The 17,457-nt window shown below is 41.3% G+C and overlaps 1 protein-coding gene and 1 long non-coding RNA gene across 3 annotated transcripts in view; one reads left to right on the top strand and one right to left on the bottom strand.

The window, feature by feature from the left end:
• Nucleotides 1-3,141: 3,141 nt before the first annotated feature.
• LOC127418650 (uncharacterized) overlaps nt 3,142-17,457 on the top strand; it is a 48,751-nt gene continuing 34,435 nt past the window's right edge. Inside the window, exon 1 of the long non-coding RNA XR_007893515.1 lies at nt 3,142-5,105. This is a non-coding gene — a long non-coding RNA (uncharacterized LOC127418650). The remainder of the gene's footprint in view (nt 5,106-17,457) is intronic.
• Nucleotides 4,011-16,658, bottom strand: LOC127418612 (zinc finger protein 391-like). Of its 2 annotated transcripts, none has more exons than XM_051659252.1 (4): nt 16,602-16,658; nt 15,978-16,160; nt 15,231-15,846; nt 4,011-6,437 (listed from the first exon to the last, which is right to left on the bottom strand). In XM_051659252.1, the coding sequence occupies exons 2-4, from the start codon at nt 16,158-16,160 to the stop codon at nt 5,791-5,793; spliced, it is 1,446 nt and encodes a 481-aa protein (XP_051515212.1). In that variant the 5' UTR covers nt 16,602-16,658; the 3' UTR covers nt 4,011-5,790. The 2 variants fall into 2 exon arrangements, with proteins under 2 accessions (XP_051515212.1, XP_051515211.1); XM_051659251.1 differs by lacking the exon at nt 16,602-16,658 and adding an exon at nt 16,370-16,504.

Genomic DNA, 17,457 nt, shown 5'->3' with positions numbered 1-17,457 from the left:
TTATGTGTGGGACGTTTGCATTGTAGAGATGTAAAGGCAGATTTTAGATATAAAATCGGCGACTGAATGACTAATGTATACTCATACGAACATATGATTATCTATTAAGTCAATAGGGACATTAGAATGTTTGGGCATAGCAATATGGAAGCACAGTGGCTTCACTGTTTTGACGTCTTCAGCAATCCAGTTCTATATTATAAATCAGTGGCAGGAGTAAAGACCTGAGTGACTTTGACTAGGGCCAAATTTTTATGGCCAGAGCGTCTCTGAAACAGAAAGGCTTGTGGGGTGCTTCTAGTCAGCAGTGGCAAGTACCTACCAACAGTGGTCCGAGGAGGGACAAACCACAAACCAGTGACAGGGTGTTGGGTGCCCAAGGCTCATCGATGCACGAGGGCAATGAAGGCTATCCTGTCTGGTCCAAATCGACAGAAGGTCTACTGTGGCACAAGTCACAGAAAATTTTAATGGTTACATGAGGAATGTGTCACAATACACAGCGCATCGCACCCGCAGACCTGTCAGAGTGCCATGATGACTAGGGTTGGGTATCGTTTGAATTTGATCAATTCCAATTCCGATTCCAATTCCACTTATCGATTCCGATTCTTATCAATTCCCAGTTTCGATTCCAAGGTGGTAAAAAAAGTCAAACATTTAGATATCAATCATATTTATTCTGTGTCTCTTTTTGCAAAACATTTAGTTGTAGCTGAATACCATGAACAAAAATCAGCAGGCTACATAAAAACTGAGGACTCGTTTAAGAGCTGTATGTGTGCAAAACTGTTAAATTAAAGTGCTTTTAATACACAACACTTGTTGGCTGCAACCAAATAAAGAAAATGTAAAAAAAAAAAAAAAAAAAAAATGCAGAAGACTCCTTTAAGCACTGTTAATAAGAGTGCAAATATAGGGGTCTAGGGTTAGCACCCAGTAGCAGTTCTAGCTTGTATGGCGCCCTGGGCGAAACCCACTTCAACACGCCCCCAAAGTTGTTGACCAGGGAGGCAACTTAGGTCAACAACTTAGCCGACAACTGCACAAGATACCGCCCTGGGCAACTGCCCATGTCACCCATGCCTAAATCCGCCAATGTTAGCACCAGTGCTTAACAGTTTTTATTAAGAAAAATCAGCCTTTTCTGGAAGTATACAAGACCATTTAGGGCAAATAGTGTCTCCAGCAGTGGAGAAAACCCTTTCACTTGGGGTTGAAGAGGCCTGCACATATAAATATGAAGAGGCGTTTTTTTGTTTCCACCACCAGGCAGCAGGGTCATCAGATGTCATTGTAGCTGGCATGTCTTGGTACATCTTTAGCTCTGCATCCACTTTGTTCTTAACGGACGACGTTCTGCTCTCTGTGGATTTCATTTTCAGTTCATCATCAGCTGCAAAAAGCTCCCCCAATGGAGATATTATGGCCCTCTTGCAGGGACGTGGCTACAGAGAGAGCAGGCTTATTACTTAAAACAATAAGAAGACACTTCAGAAAAATTCTGAAATACACAGATACACCATTGTTAAGATTTTATTTATTAAATATAATTTCAGCTATTTGTATTTTATATTTTTCATGATCGTCCTCTTACTCACTCTCTTCTCTGTCTGCGTCATCATTCTCTCTGTTGTCTTTTCTCCTCCTTTGACTGCATTGTAACCCCATCTTCTTGTCCACAATCCACTCTTGGCGAGAGACAGTGCAATTGAGATTTAGACATTTAGGTATTCCATCATGACTGAGGAAAGTAGACCTACATATTTGTTTGTAAACAATTTTCACCTGTTCATACTCTGATAGATTTGCCACCATCAGCTTCTCTTTTATCCGGACCCAGACAGTGCTGCTGTCCTCAACATTGTGTTTGAAGCGTGGGTCCAATGCAGTGGCCTCCTCAAGAAAGCTTCTGATGTCATCCCTCTGTGAGACAAATATGTATTAAAACCAAGAAAGGAATCAAGCATATCATTATTCTTTTTTCTTTCCTTCTTTAAAATTTGTATTTACCTGGTATCACTTGGACAGGTTTTCCCAGACAGCCTGCTTAATGCTGAACACAAACACTGTGCCTTCTTCAACTGTGAAGTGCTTCTCAAGCTTTTTAAGAATTGGCAGGATCTGACCACATGTAGGGCTCTTCTCAGAAGAGACACAGAGTGTAGATGTGTACAAAATTCTCATCAGATGGATGGACTCTTTTCCCTTTCTGAGATCTTCCTCAGTCAGCCGAGCACATCTATTTGAGAAAGAATACATTTTCAGGCATTATAAAGTATATTTTACACTCCATAACAAAGGCAAGGAAGCATAGTTTTCACCTTTACATTCACTCATAGCAAAGAACTATGCAAACTTTTCTTTCTTACTTGTCCCTCTCTATTGGTTTTCTCAAACGTTGATCCAAGCTGGCTGCTTGAATAGCAGGGTACTGTTCAAAAAATCGTTCCAACATCAAGTAGAGGGAATTCCAGTGGTGAGTGTTGAGGCAAATCTAGGACATAAGCATAACTTAAGTGAGATAAAATTGAGGTTCACATTGTTTAAACTAATTATCACATTTAATAATACACTACTCATAATACACATAATACACTGCTGGTAAAGAGAGGCTTTCTTACTTAGGACTTGTTGCTTTTCCCGGAGCACAGTCTTTGCCATAGATGATCTCTTCATCCAAACAACAACATTCTGGATCTTTGCTGTCCATTTTGCCACTGACGTCACTGAATAGACACTCTGAGCTCCAAGATTAAGTGTATGGGCAAAGCAATCTAGCTTTATGAATTATAGCCTTTTTATTGCCACATCCATATTCGCAGCATTATCAACAGTGACAGCCACTAATTTATCCATTATGCCAAATTCTGTCTGTGCTTCATATATTGCTTTTGATGTTAGAATGTCTTGTTTTCCCTTCAAGAATGTAGTGTGCCGTGACTGTGAGATAATGATCTTGGGAGAGGCTTGTCCAGCTATCGCTGGTTAGAGCAACTTTCCCTACACTAGTTAGCTCAGTTATTTAGTTTGCCTTTATTACCTTGTACCATGCAGGTATTAAGACACTGGACAAGGGGGTGTGTACTTCGGGTTGAGCACCCTTTTTTTTATATTTTTATTTATTTTATTTATCACACATTATACATTTTGCACATATACAGTGAAATTCTTTTTTTTTCACATATCCCAGCTAAGCTGGGGTCAGAGTGCAGGGTCAGCCATGATCAGCGGTGCCACTGAATTGTAGTGAAGGAGTATTTAATACCGTCTTCTTTCTGCATCAGCGGAACCGAAAATCATACAAATTATTTGGTTCTGGTATATTTTCTTTTTAAAGAACCAGTTCTGAGGGGGGCCTGGGTAGCTCAGTGAGTAAAGACGCTAACTACCACCCCTGGAGTTCACGAGTTCGAATCCCTGGGTGTGCTGAGTGACTCCAGAGTGACTCCAGCCAGGGCTTCTAAGCAACCAAATTGGACCGGTTGCTAGGGAGGGTAGAGTCACATGGGGTAACCTCCTTGTGGTCGCTTTAATGTGGTTCGCTCTCGGTGGGGCACGTAGTAAGTTGTGCGTGGATGCCGCGGTGGATGGCGTGAAGCCATGTCTCTGCGGTAACGCGCTCAACAAGCCACATGATAAAATGCACGGACTGACAGTCTCAGATGCAGAGGCAACTGAGATTCATCCTCCACCACCCGGATTGAGTCGAGTCACTACGCCACCACGAGGACTTTGCATTGGGCATTCCAAATAAAAAAAAAAATAAAATAAAAAAAGAACCAGTTCTGAAACAACAGAGCCGTTTGTTCTCTAGAAACACCTGTGATATTGACTGTATCTGGATGAGAGCAGGGACAGGCAGATGGCTTTTCATCTGTCACTCATTCAAGGAAATATCTTTCATAATATACACAGGTCTGATAAATCTGTTAAAGTGGGCTCAGAACGCTCTCACAGGGCATTGTGGGTGAGACAGCGATATCTGGAGTAAACGAAGACGAACAACATGAAGACACAAAATCTTTATTGACAGGAACAGTGAGGTCCAAATCAGCCCCAGTCTTGTGTAACCAGACCTGTGACTATTAGCAGAAAGTCCGGTTCACATTGTTCAAGAAAAAACAACTTAAGGGTCATTCACATCTTAATGACTCCACCAGCAAGTCCTTAATGTGCATCAGAGTCTTGAAAGGGATTCTTCATCCAAAAGTGAAAACAGAACACTGTATTCCAGAAAACACGAGTTGTGAAAATAAGATGTGATCTAGGAACTTTATACAGTGCATGCCATTGAGAAGACTTCAAGATCTCATGCAAAAAATCACTTCAACACATGGTCTCTGAAGGTTCATATTTAGTAGGGTTCTGAATCTGATCATCTGAAACACAACAACAACAATACAGTACAACATTACATGTTCTTAAGACTGAGTTGTACAACATCTTACCAACAACTGCATCTAATCCAATGTTTGAAGATGCTGCCATCTTGTGGTGGTGAAGAGTCATCACAATAGCTGGCAAGTTGCATAAGACACCATCTTTGATTCCTGGTTTACAGAGTGTGGTTATAACCACTTCCGGTTTCGCCTGGCACCGGTATGGAGACCGCTAAAAATGGCATTTTACATGAGGTGCTTACAGAAAAGAGATTTAAAATCTATTGAAGCTTCACACTGAAGACACATGAGGTTGATCTCACAAACAGTGTGTTTAAGGCTGTTGTCGGCCACAGCCACACCATACACTCTGTAATTGTTTAGAGAAGTACACTTAAAAACAGCAGTGAACCCCTTCTGCACAGTCTCCCCTTGCACATACATACACTAAACATTCAGGAACAGCTATCAATGCAAGACATTACAACCCAGTAAAATACATAACACAAATTTCTCTTATCAGTTAGAATAAGACCATAAACAACATGTCAACACGTTACAGTATATATGCAGTTACATCAATGACTATGAAGGTAAGAATGATAATAAACTTCAGTAGCTCATCTAAGTTTCTGTGAACATGAATAAATAATGCTAGACTTGGATACAGATTCAGTAAGAAATACAATTTGAAGATGAATATACAACTGCAGGGTACATAAGGTCATATTAATCCTCTGTTGGACAACAACCAACACATTTATAAAGTTACAATTTCTGTTTGTCTTATGTCTGATTACACATGCAACATTTTGGTAACACTTTACAATAAGGTTCAATTCGTAAACATTGGTTAATGCATTTGGAATAATAAACGTACAATTATAACTATTAGAGCATTAATCTAGGTTGATGTTTTATTGAAATATATTATTGTTCATTGTTAAAAACCATTTGTTCATGTGTCCCATGTAAATGTATAGACAGAAATGAACATGAATCAAGGTTAATAAATGCTGTAAAAGTATTGACAGTTGTTATTTCATGTTAGCTATTGCATGTTGATGTACAGAACCTTATTGTAAAGTCTTACCTACAATTTTAACACTATTTACTTCATACCGCTGGTCAGCTCGTCACTGCTGGTTGAGGCACACAACAATGTAAAGTGAATGTTATCTACCGTCACTGATAAACCACTCTCATTTCTTTCTTTACTTGTAAACATGCTCATGCTGGTCTCAACCAAGTCTCCTTTGGAAGTTGATTCTCAAAGCAACACCACGATCACACCGTGTGTTCTCACTCAGTTTCAGTGAGCGCTCATACAACCAGACATAAACGTGCACACAGTCGTGTGGTGAAAGCTCACAGGCGTCATCTTGTGCACCTAGCCCATTAGACAAGACTATCCAGTATGAATTCTCTCGTGTGTTTTTAGGTTGTCTGACCGAGTGAAACTCCTTCCACAGTGTGAGCACTTGTAAGGTTTCTCTCCAGTATGAATTCTTTGGTGCTTTTTCAAGTGGCTGGCTGTAATAAAGATCTTTCCACATTCAAAGCACTTATGAGCCCCCACACCAATATGAATGTTCTGGTGCGCTTTAAAATAGAACAGGCGTGCAAAACTCTTTCCACAAGAAGAACACTTGTAAGGCTTCTCTTTTGTGTGAGTTTTCAGATGTTGTTTTAGGCCTGAATTCATAGCAAATGTTTTACCACACTTGTCACATTCAAATGGTCTTTCTCCAGAGTGACGGTGGAGATGTTTCTTGAGATCGTGTGCATATGCAAAACTTTTTCCACACTGATGGCACAAGTAAGGCTTCTCTCTAGTATGTACTCTCATGTGTGCACTGAGCTTGCTTTTACATTTGAAATTCTTTCCACATTGAGAGCAGGTGAAAGTATTTTTGGCTGCTCTTCTTTGAAGCTTTTTTTGTGAGAAATTATTTTCTGTCTTTTCTCCAGTTATAAAATCATGATGTTTCTGATACTGATGTTTCTCCTCCACTTCATTCAGTTCTTGATGTTCCTCTTGCTCTTCCATCAGCTCTACACAATAAATAAATTAACAGAAATCATTTCAAAAGGGACAAACGTAAAATAAATCAAACTGAACGCTAATTTAATGGCAGAACACAAGCGTCCATTATATATTTGTGATTTTTGCTGTGCATCAATTCTGTCTGATAACTGCATTTCATGATTATAGTCATTTAGATTAAATGTGAGCCACAGTCACAGAAAGAAAGTCATACATGTTGGGAATAACATGAGGATGAGTACATAATGACAATTTTCATATTTGAGTGAACTATTCTTATAAACAAACAAATTAAGGCTTTAAGCAGAAATCCTAATCCAGAGTCATTGTCCCTGAAGATTTTTTATGATTTTGGAAACATTAAAAGGTTAATTCCAGCATTACTGATGTGACATTTGCAGTGAAAATATGAAGTTTAACTTCACTTTTGAAGTACTCATTGCCAGTATATCAATATACATTTCATGTATAATCCCAAACCCTTGCACATACAGTCCAGACATCAGAAAACATTTAGTCTAGACAATTGTAACACAATCTGAACTTGTGTTACAGATGTGACAAAAACTAATTAACATTTTTTGGGAGAACACACACTTAAAACCTCCTACATACACATATGTAGGGCTGGCCGACTTTTTAAGATTGTATCGATTAATTTGAATTTATGTTTTGACACCATTTTTATTTTTCAATTGAGTAATCGAGGTTTTGCATAAAATATTAGTAAATGCTATAAACAGATACATTTTAAATCCACCAAAGGCTGTATAAGGAAGAGAAAAGTATGTTCACAGTGCTTGGACTGATGTCGCCCACAATCTGATCAGCTGCAAATGTGTGTGTGCTCCAAATGAACGTAACAGGTTAACAACATGTAGACTGATATAAAAGCCGGTGTCGATGAATGCTATTGTACAGCTTGACCTCGTCCATCATGTATGAATATGCTGGCATTGTGCTCATGTTGATGAACAAAATGGGCCTCCTTTCTTGTCTTTAATATAATATAATATAACGTTACGGACGTGACAGTTACAGATCATTTGGATAGGCTATAAATGAGAGAATCAAACATCCACCGCTTCATCTATTACCATGATGATACCGATAGATTGCTAATAACTGCTTTGATCTGTGACGTGTTTCAAGCGTGCTGGATCTACAGCCAACATTTGAGGAGGGATGACAAATTTTGTGATTTGGATTGTAATGTTAATCATTTATCATTTCATAGTGATGCATTGCTCAATGTGGACCCCAAACACATGCTAGAGGGCGCTGTGAAGGGTTTATGATTATACATACAGTGCATTCAAAAAGTATTCAGACCCCTTCATTTTTTCACATTTTGTCATGTTGGAGCCTTGCTAAAATGCTTTAAATAATTGTTTTTCACATCAATCTACACTCCATACCCCATAATGACAAAGCAAATACCAGATTTTTGATAACTTTGCAAATTTATTAAAAAGGAAAAACTGATATTTCACACTGACATAAGTATTCACACCCTTTGCTATGCCACTTGAAATTTAGCTCATCTTTGGATCATCTTTGAAATCTTTCTACACTTTGATTGGAGTCCACCTGTGGCAAATTCAACTGAGTGGACATGAATTGGAAAGGCACACACCTGTCTATATAAGGTCTCACAGCTGAAAATGCATATCAGAGCAAAAACCAAGCCATGAGGTCAATAGAGCTCAGAAACAGGATTGTGTCGAGGCACAGATCTGGGGATGGCTTCAAAACATATTGGCTGCATTGAAGGTTCCCTAGAGCACAGTGGCCTCCATAATTCTTAAATGGAAGAAGTTTGGAACAACCAGGACTCTTCCTAGAGCTGGCTGCCTGGCTAAACTGAGCAATCGGGAGAGAAGGGCCTTGGTAAGAGAGGTGACCAAGAACCCGATGGTCACTCTGGTTGAGCTCCTGAGATCATGTGTGGAGATGGGAGAAACTTGCAGAAGGACAACCATCACTGCAACACTCCACCGATCTGGGCTTTATGGCAGAGTGGCCAGATGGAAGCCTCTCCTCAGTGCAAGACACATGAAAGCCCACTTGGAATTTGCAAAAAAAGCACCTAAAGTCCTCTCAGACTATGAGAAACAAGATTCTCTGGTCTGATGAAATGAAGGTTGAACTGTTTGGCCTCAATTCAAAGCATCATGTCTGGAAGAAACCAGGCACTGCTCATCACCTGTGCAATACCATCCCAATGGAGAAGCATAGCGGTGGTAGCATCATACTGTCAGGTGTTTTTAGCAGCAGGGACTGGGGGACTGGTCAGGGTTGAAGGAAAGCTGAATGCAGCAAAATACAGAGATATCCTTAAAGAAAACCTAGTCCAGAGCACTCAGGACCTCAGACTGGGCCAAAGGTTCACCTTCCAACAGGGCATTGACCCTAAGCACACAGCCAAGATAACTCAAAAGTGGTTTAGGGACAACTCTGTGAATGTCCTTGAGTGGCCCAGCCAGAGCCCAGACTTGAACCCAATCGAACATCTCTGGAGAGACCTGAAAATGGCTGTCCACTGACAGTCCCCATCCAACCTGACAGAACTTGAGAGGATCTGCAGAGAAGAATGGCAGAAACTCCCCAAATCCAGGTGTGCAAAGCTTGTCGCATCATACCCAAACAGACTTGAGGCTGTAATCGCTGCCAAAGGTGCTTCAACTACAGTGCATCCGGAAAGTATTCACAGCACTTCACTTTTTCCACATTTTGTTATGTTACAGCCTTATTCCAAAACGGATTAAATTCATTATTTTCCTCAAAATTCTACAAACAATACCCCATAATGATAACGTGAAAGAAGTTTGTTTGAAATCTTTGCAAATTTATTAAAAATAAAAAACGAAAAAAATTGACACTCAAAATTGAGCTCAGGTGCATCCTGTTTCCACTGATTATCCTTGAGATGTTTCTACAACTTGATTGGAGTCCACCTGTGGTAAATTCAGTTGATTGGACATGATTTGGAAAGGCACACACCTGTCTATATAAGGTCCCACAGTTAACAGTGCATGTCAGAGCACAAACCAAGCCATGAAGTCCAAGGAATTGTCTGTAGACCTCCAAGACAGGATTGTATCGAGGCACAAATCTGGAGAAGGGTACAGAAAAATTTCTGCAGCATTGAAGGTCCAAAAGAGCACAGTGGCCTCAATCATCCGTAAATGGAAGAAGTTTGAAACCACCAGGACTCTTCCTAGAGCTGGCCGCCGGCCAAACTGAGCGATCGGGGGAGAAGGGCCTTAGTCAGGGAGGTGACCAAGAACCCGATGGTCACTCTGACAGAGCTCCAGCATTTCTCTGTGGAGAGAGGAGAAAAACCATCTCTGCAGAACTCCACCAATCAAGCCTGTATGGTAGAGTGGCCAGATGGAAGCCACTCCTCAGTAAAAGGCACATGACAGCCCACCTGGAGTTTGCCAAAAGGCGCCTGAAGGACTCTCAGACCATGAAAAACAAAGGTGGAACTCTTTGGCCTGAATGGCAAGCATCATGTCTGGAGGAAACCAGGCACTGCTCATCACCTGGCCAATACCATCCCTACAGTGAAGCATGGTGGTGGCAGCATCATGCTGTGGGGATGTTTTTCAGCGGCAGGAACTGGGAGACTAGTCAGGATCGAGGGAAAGATGAATGCAGCAATGTACAGAGACATCTTTGATGAAAACCTGCTCCAGAGTGCTCTAGACAGGACAACAGGACAATGACCCTAAGCACACAGCCAAGATAACAAAGGAGTGGCTCCGGGACAACTCTGTGAATGTCCTTGAGTGGCCCAGCCAGAGCCCAGACTTGAACCCGATTGAACATCTCTGGAGAGATCTGAAAATGGCTGTGCACCGACACTCCCCATCCAACCTGATGGAGCTTGAGAGGTCCTGCAAAGAATAATGGGAGAAACTGCCCAAAAATAGGTGTGCCAAGCTTGTAGCATCATACTCAAAAAGACTTGAGGCTGTAATTGGTGCCAGAGGTGCTTCAACAAAGTATTGAGCAAAGGCTGTGAATACCTATGTACATTTGATTGTTTTCGTTTTTTATTTTTAAGATTTCAAACAAACTTCTTTCATGTTGTCATTATGGGGTATTGTTTGTAGAATTGAGGAAAATAATGAATTTAATCCATTTTGGAATAAGGCTGTAACATAACAAAATGTAGAAAAAGTGAAGCGCTGTGAATACTTTCCGGATGCACCGTAAGTACTGAGTTAAGGGTCTGAATACTTCTGTCAATGTGATATTTCAGTTTTTTTTTTTTCTTTTTATAAATTTGCACATTTTATCAAAAATCTGGTTTTTGTTTTGTCATTATGGGGTATGGAGTATAAATTGATGTGAAAAAATAATAATTGAAAGAATTTTAGCATAAGGCTGCAACATAAAATGTGAAAAAAATTAAGGGGTCTGAATACTTTCCGAATACACTGTTCAAATGGTTTGATATACTTGTGATGAGTACTTTCTAGATGAATGTAATAATTTCTAGATATTCATACCTAGATAGACTTTAGATAAGCATTAATACCTATATTGGCTAAAAATTATCTTGCAAATTAATTATTTTATACTATTATTTCTGAATATATGGGTTATTATTTTAAATGAATAAGATTTTAATTGATTTTACATTTAATGCTGACTGTGTGATGCACTTTGTTACTTGCGCATTTTTTTGCAAACCTATGTTTTCTATAATGAATAGGACTTTGATTTCTCTAACCAGGCTGCCATGCATTCTAATGAAAATTATGTTGAAGTTACTTTTCAGTTGAGGACATTTAAAAGTTGAAAAATCGACATGAATCAACCTTTATTTAAGAACCAGTTTCTTTAAGTTAAAAACCAAAAAATTTAGATTTTCATTTTATGCCATATAACCCAGCCCAACATGCAGTGTTTAATTTTGCTTCATTGTCATTATTAAATAAATGGGGAAAAAACGACTGTGGTGATGGAAGCGTGGCCAAGGGACATCTGTGGAGAACGAGGCAGAGAGAGTGAGTGCGGTGAGGTTGACACCTGGGGGAAATCACCTCTAACAGCTGTTTTGTATTTGCAGTGATAGTGGAGAAGTATTTAAAGGGAAATCCAGACTGCCAGAGGGGAAGAGAGAGCTGAGCCTGAACTTGTGTGTGTGTGCATTTTGGTGTGCTGAAAAGCATTGTAAAAATAAAGAGTTACGAGAACTGTTCACCTGGCCCCCACTTCCTCCTTGAGAGAGTACTAGAACCTTGTCACTGGTGCCGAAACCCGGGATAGGAGGAAGGATATGCTGCCATGATGTCCTTGCCTCTGGAAGAAGTCTTTAAGTCCCTCGCCAGCATCCACCAGGCACAATGCCAGGCCCTCATGGAGCTGCGGAAGGAGCAGGAGAAGCGTTTTGAGGTGCTTCTCCAGGCCCAAGCAGAGGACCGGCGGGTGTTGCGGAGCTTGCTGTCCCAGGAGGGGGCTTCAGACATGACCTCAGCAGCAGCAGGACTCCATGTGACACTCACTAAGATGGCACCATAGGATGACCCGGAGGCCTTCCTGGAGCTCTTCGAGCACACGACCAGAGCCCTGAAGTGGCCGCACATGCAGTGGACGGTCCATCTGCTGCTGCTGCTGTCTGGGGAAGCCCAACTCATGGCACAACAACTCCTGGTTGCTAACCTCCTGGAGTATACCAATTTGAGGAAAGCCATTCTGCAATGGGTCAGCCGCAGCCCAGAACAGCACCGCCAGCGTTTCTGCACATTAACACTGAGCGAGGTCGGCCGCCCGTTTGCTTTTACACAACAGCTCCGCGACACCTGTAGGTGGAGGTTGCTGGCTGAGGAGGAGGGTGACGCCAACGATGTTATAACCTTGTGGTGCTGGAGCAGTTAGTCTCCTGGCTGCTGATGGCAGAGTGGGTCTAGTGCCACCATCCGGCATAGCTGGAGGAGATCCAGTTGGCAGAGGACCATATAGCAGTGTATCCGGGGGCCGGTGACACCTTTTCTCTCTCTCCCTCTTTTTCCCTTCCCTCCCCCTCCCCTCATGCTGTTCTTGTTCCCCGGAAACGAGGAGGCGGAGCCAGGGCCGTCTACGTCAGATCTACGTCAGGATGACATAAGGGAGGGGGAAGTTTCAGCTTCCCCAGCCCTTTGAGGATTCCCTGCAGGGAATTTCCCTCTGGAGCGGATGCGAGATGAGACTCTTAGGCACGCCTTTCATCAAGTGAAAGTGATTGATGGTCAGTACCTCCAGCCAGATATTGCACTTGCATATCCATGCAACCGGGCATTCACGGGGATGTTCGCAGATGGTGTGCGGCATGCCGTGAATGTCAGCTGTTGAATCCGCCGGCCACACCAAGAGCACCATTGCGCCCGCTTCCCTTAATTGAGGTCCCCTTCGAATTAATTGGTATGGACCTCGTCGGGCCACTAGAGTGGACAGCATGCAGGCATTGCTTTGTGTTGGTTCTGGTGGACTACGCAACACGATACAGTGCCTCTGCACAACATCTCAGCACGCAGTGTTGCGGAGGCACTCTTCAGAATAATCTCCCGAGTGGGGATTCTGAAAGAAATCCTCACTGATCAAGGCATGATGTTTATGTCATGCACACTACGTGAACTGTAAGAATAACTGGGTTTTAAATTGTTTTGAACCATCGTTTATCACCCCCAAATGGAAAGCTTGGTCGAACGATTTAATCAGACACTAAAAAATATGATTTGCAAGTTCATGCACAAAGACCCTCAGAATTGGGACAAGTGGCTTGAGCCCCTATTATTTTCAGTTTGAGAGGTCCCGCAAGCCTCCACGGGGTTCTCCACTCAACCACGTGGCGTGCTCGACGTCCTGTGCGAAAATTGGGAGAGGAACTTTCAAACAGCAAAAATGAAATTCAATATGTTCTTGACCTGAGAGCAAAACTCCATACGCTGGGCAATTAACACAGGAGAATTTGCTCCAGGCTCAAGAACGTCAAAGCCGGCTGTATAATAGGGGTACACGGCTATGGGAATTTGCACCGGGAGAAAAATTTCTTGTATTACTCCCCACATCGAGCTCTAAATTACTCACCAAATTGCAAGGGCCCTTTGAGGTCATATAGCGAATCAGGGAAGTCGATTAGGAGGTTAAACGAACAGATAGAGGTGGAACATGTCAGATTACCACCTCAAACGCCTAAAAACCATGGAGGCAAACCAGTTCCCGTGACTTTGGTGATGGTGGTCCTGGAGAGGGAGGAGCTCGGACCGGAGATGAACTGAAAACCCCGGTCAATTGCAGAGACCACCTCTCACCGTCACAAGTCACGGAGGTTGCCAGGTTGCAAGGAGAATTCTCAGACGGGTTCTCGCCTCTTCCTGGTCATATGAATCTCATAGAGCAGCATATTGAAATGACCCCTGGGGTAGTGGTACGCAATTGCTCCTACAGATTACCTGAACACAAAAAAGTAGTTTGGGAAGAATTAAAGGCCATGCTGGATATGGGGGTAATAGAAGAATCCTACAGTGACTGGGCCAGCCCAGTGGTGTTGATTCCTAAGAGCGACGGCATGGTCCGGTTCTGTGTGGATTATAGAAAAGTCAATGTGGTGTCTACATTTGATGCATACCCGATGCCTCGGATTGATGAACTGCTCGATCGGTTAGGCACGGCTCGCTTTAATTCGACACTGGATTTGACAAAGGTATATTGTGGTGATGAGGGCGTGGCCGAGCGACGGGCGTGGCCAAGCGACGTCTGTGAAGACTGAAGCCGAGAGAGTGAGTGCGGTAAGGTTGACACCTGTGGGAAATCACCTATAACAGCTGTTTTGTATTTGCAGTGAGAGCAGAGAGGTATTTAAAAGGGCAATCCAGGATGCCAGAGGGGTAGAGAGAGCCGAGCCTGAACTTGTGTGTGTGTGCATTTTGGTGTGCTGAAAAGCATTGAAAAAATAAAGAGTAACGAGAACTGTTTACCTGGCCCCCCGATTCCTCCTTGAAAGAGTACAGACCCTTGTCACAACGACATTACAGATGTGACGTTTGTGAGGCTGCATGATGAGGGAAAGCCAACCAAAACAGTTTAAAAACCTTAAAATAAAATATTGTATGGAAAACCGTGTCGACATTCTGAGTCAGTTTGATTCATATATTGATATAACATTCTTCTTGGTTAATGATATGATGCATTGAGCGCTGCTGTAGGATATATAAAACGCTCTCCACTGCAGAATGTAAATTTTTAGAGGCAAAATAACTGATTCCTTGTCAATTTAGAATGACATCTTAGTTTTATCAGCAGTATCATCTGTAATCAGCATTTCAAAGGCTACTATGGCAAGTTGTGCAGTCCACCAATAACATTAGAGCGGCGCAAAGTCATGCGACACCAAGAGACAATGCCGCCCGCAATGTGAATGGGGCATTATAATAGGTGTTTAAATTAAAGAGAGACCATTTGTTCATAACAACTTATTTGAATTAATATTGTTGAAAGGAAATAAACTTAACCTCTAAAATGTTACATACGTGACAAGTACTGAAATGCAGCAAACTCCACTAATGTTGCTTTTTCTATTGCTTAAAACATAATTTTTCCATGGTATAGTTGACATTTCAGTGGAATTGCAAAAAATAAAAAATATGTACCTTTTTAAAAGACAATGGAGCACTTTTAAAATGCCAATAAAAATAACAGGGAACTTTTAAGTGATTTTTGAGATATTAATCTGCCTATGTTGCAACAGATTTTGACATAACAGTCGATAGTCATAAAAAAATATAAAACATTAAAAGGAAGAAAAATACCTAAAGGAATAAAATCCTCATCATCACTCTGTTCTTTCTCTGTTGATGTCTCATCATCATCTTCACTCTGTTGTTCCGCTGCTGTGTTTTCTTCTTTTATCTCCACCAGCTTCACTTCGATCTTCACTGGTGTCTGCAGCATCTGCTGTTCATCATCATCTTCATCATTCTGTTGTTCCGCTGTTGTGTTTTCTTCTTTTATCTCCTCCTGCTTCACTTCAATCTTCACTGGTGTCTGCAACATCTGCTGTTCATCATCATCTTCATCATTCTGTTGTTCCTCTGCTGTGTTTTCTTCTTTTATGTCCTCCTGCTTCACTTCAATCTTCACTGGTGTCTGCAGCATCTGCTGTTCTCCAGTGTTACAGACAGAAGTCAGAGACTCTGTGGAGGTTTGATCACCCTGATTACTGTCACACACACTCTCCTGAGCATCAGTAGAACAGAGTAAAGTGAGCTGTGAGTCCTGTGTGTCTCTGGATCTCTGTTCAGAGAGTTTGTCCAGCAGCTGCTGTGGTGTGGACTGATCTCTGCCGCTCCACACTGAATCCTGACATTCTGTGGAGGTCCCATCAGTCACACACACTGAAGATTGACAGGACACCTTTTCCAGCTCCTGACAAACACAACACAATCACATCTGTACCGTTCATCATCACAGAGTCACAGTCATATCACATCATTTGAAACTTACAATCTCAACTTTATCTTGCTCAAAACAGGTAAAGAATGAAATGAATGTTTAACCTGTAACCTGTCATCTTTCTCCTTCAGCTTTGCGTTCAGTGACGTCACCTCTTTCTTCAGTGACGTCAGCTCTTTCTTCAGCTGAGAGATTTCTGTGATGAAATCATCAATATCCAGCATGGACAGATCAGTTCCTACTGATTTACAGAAGATCACATCCACCTGCTCTCTCATGATGAACATCTGAACACAAAAACATCATCATTATAATGGACTGACATTCATCAAACTCTAAAACATTATTATAATTACACACACAAGAACAGATCTGTTAAACAAAATAGCTTTGTGTCTTGGTAAATATAATTGTGTTTTTTGTGTTTGGTTTCATTTTCCTGACAGAATATTCTCGGATATTAACCCATAACGAGCTTTATTCGACATATAATCACCTTCATTGAACTCATTTAAAATCTACATCTTGATTTAACGAGCTCAAATATTAGAAATTAATCATGATATTCAGATATTTCTGCTTATTTCTCCTGAAACTGAATATTTTAAAGCGTCCGTCACAAAACTGCCACATAAGACGATAATAAAATTCGTTTACGATCATTAAAACTCAACATGAACAGAAAAAATCTCACATATTACATACAAAAAAATACATTAAACACGAACCGACTAATCGTTTAAACTGTGAGTTCCTCTTTCTTCTTCTCGTGTTTCATGGTGGTTTGCAAAACAATTTATGATGCTTTCACGCCAACTAGTGGACTGGAGTGAGTGTGTGTGTGTGTGTGTGTGTGTGTGTGTGTGTGTCAGAATCAGCTTTATTGCCAAGTATGCTTACACATACAAGGAATTTGTCTTGGTGACAGGAGCTTCCAGTGTACAACAATACAAAAACAAATACAGCAGCAAGACATAGATAATAATAATAAAAAATAAAAAATAATTATACACAAACGTACATACACACACAGACACACACACACATACATACACACATACACATACATAATGCAAATCTAATACAAATCTGTTATCTGTTATGTACAGTGCAAATGCAAATTTTTTTTTTTTTTTTTTTTTTCAGAGGAATGAAATGGCAGAAGAGGTTGGATGTGTTGGATAAATATAAAAAAGACTAAACTGTGTATTGCACATAGTTATTGCTCAATGGGGCAATTTAACTGTTCATGAGATGGATAGCCTGAGGGAAAAAAACTGTTCCTGTGCCTGATGGTTCTGGTGCTCAGAGCTCTGAAACGTCGGCCAGAAGGCAACAGTTCAAAAATGTAATGGGCAGGGTGAGTGGGATGCAGAGTGATTTTTCCAGCCTTTTTCCTCACTCTGGAAGTGTATAGTTCTTGAAGGGCGGGCAGGGGGCAACCAATAATCCTCTCAGCAGTCCGAACTGTCCTTTGTAGTCTTCTGATGTCTGATTTCGTAGCTGAACCAAACCAGGCAGTTACTTGAAGTGCAGAGGACAGACTCAATGACTGCTGAGTAGAACTGTATCAGCAGCGCCTGT

The sequence above is a fragment of the Myxocyprinus asiaticus genome, chromosome 28 (assembly GCF_019703515.2).
Source record: "Myxocyprinus asiaticus isolate MX2 ecotype Aquarium Trade chromosome 28, UBuf_Myxa_2, whole genome shotgun sequence".
In the NCBI taxonomy this organism is placed as follows: domain Eukaryota; kingdom Metazoa; phylum Chordata; class Actinopteri; order Cypriniformes; family Catostomidae; genus Myxocyprinus; species Myxocyprinus asiaticus.
This window is presented reverse-complemented; position numbering and strand designations above follow the sequence as displayed.

Bases quoted from the DNA above. Each gene is read 5' to 3' on its own strand.
- LOC127418612 (XM_051659251.1), bottom strand. The intron at 15,847-15,977 runs GTTAAACATTCA...TGTGTTTGTCAG, and splicing joins AGAAAGATGACAGGTTACAG to GAGCTGGAAAAGGTGTCCTG. The intron at 6,438-15,230 runs GTATTTTTCTTC...TTTATTGTGTAG, and splicing joins TGAGGATTTTATTCCTTTAG to AGCTGATGGAAGAGCAAGAG.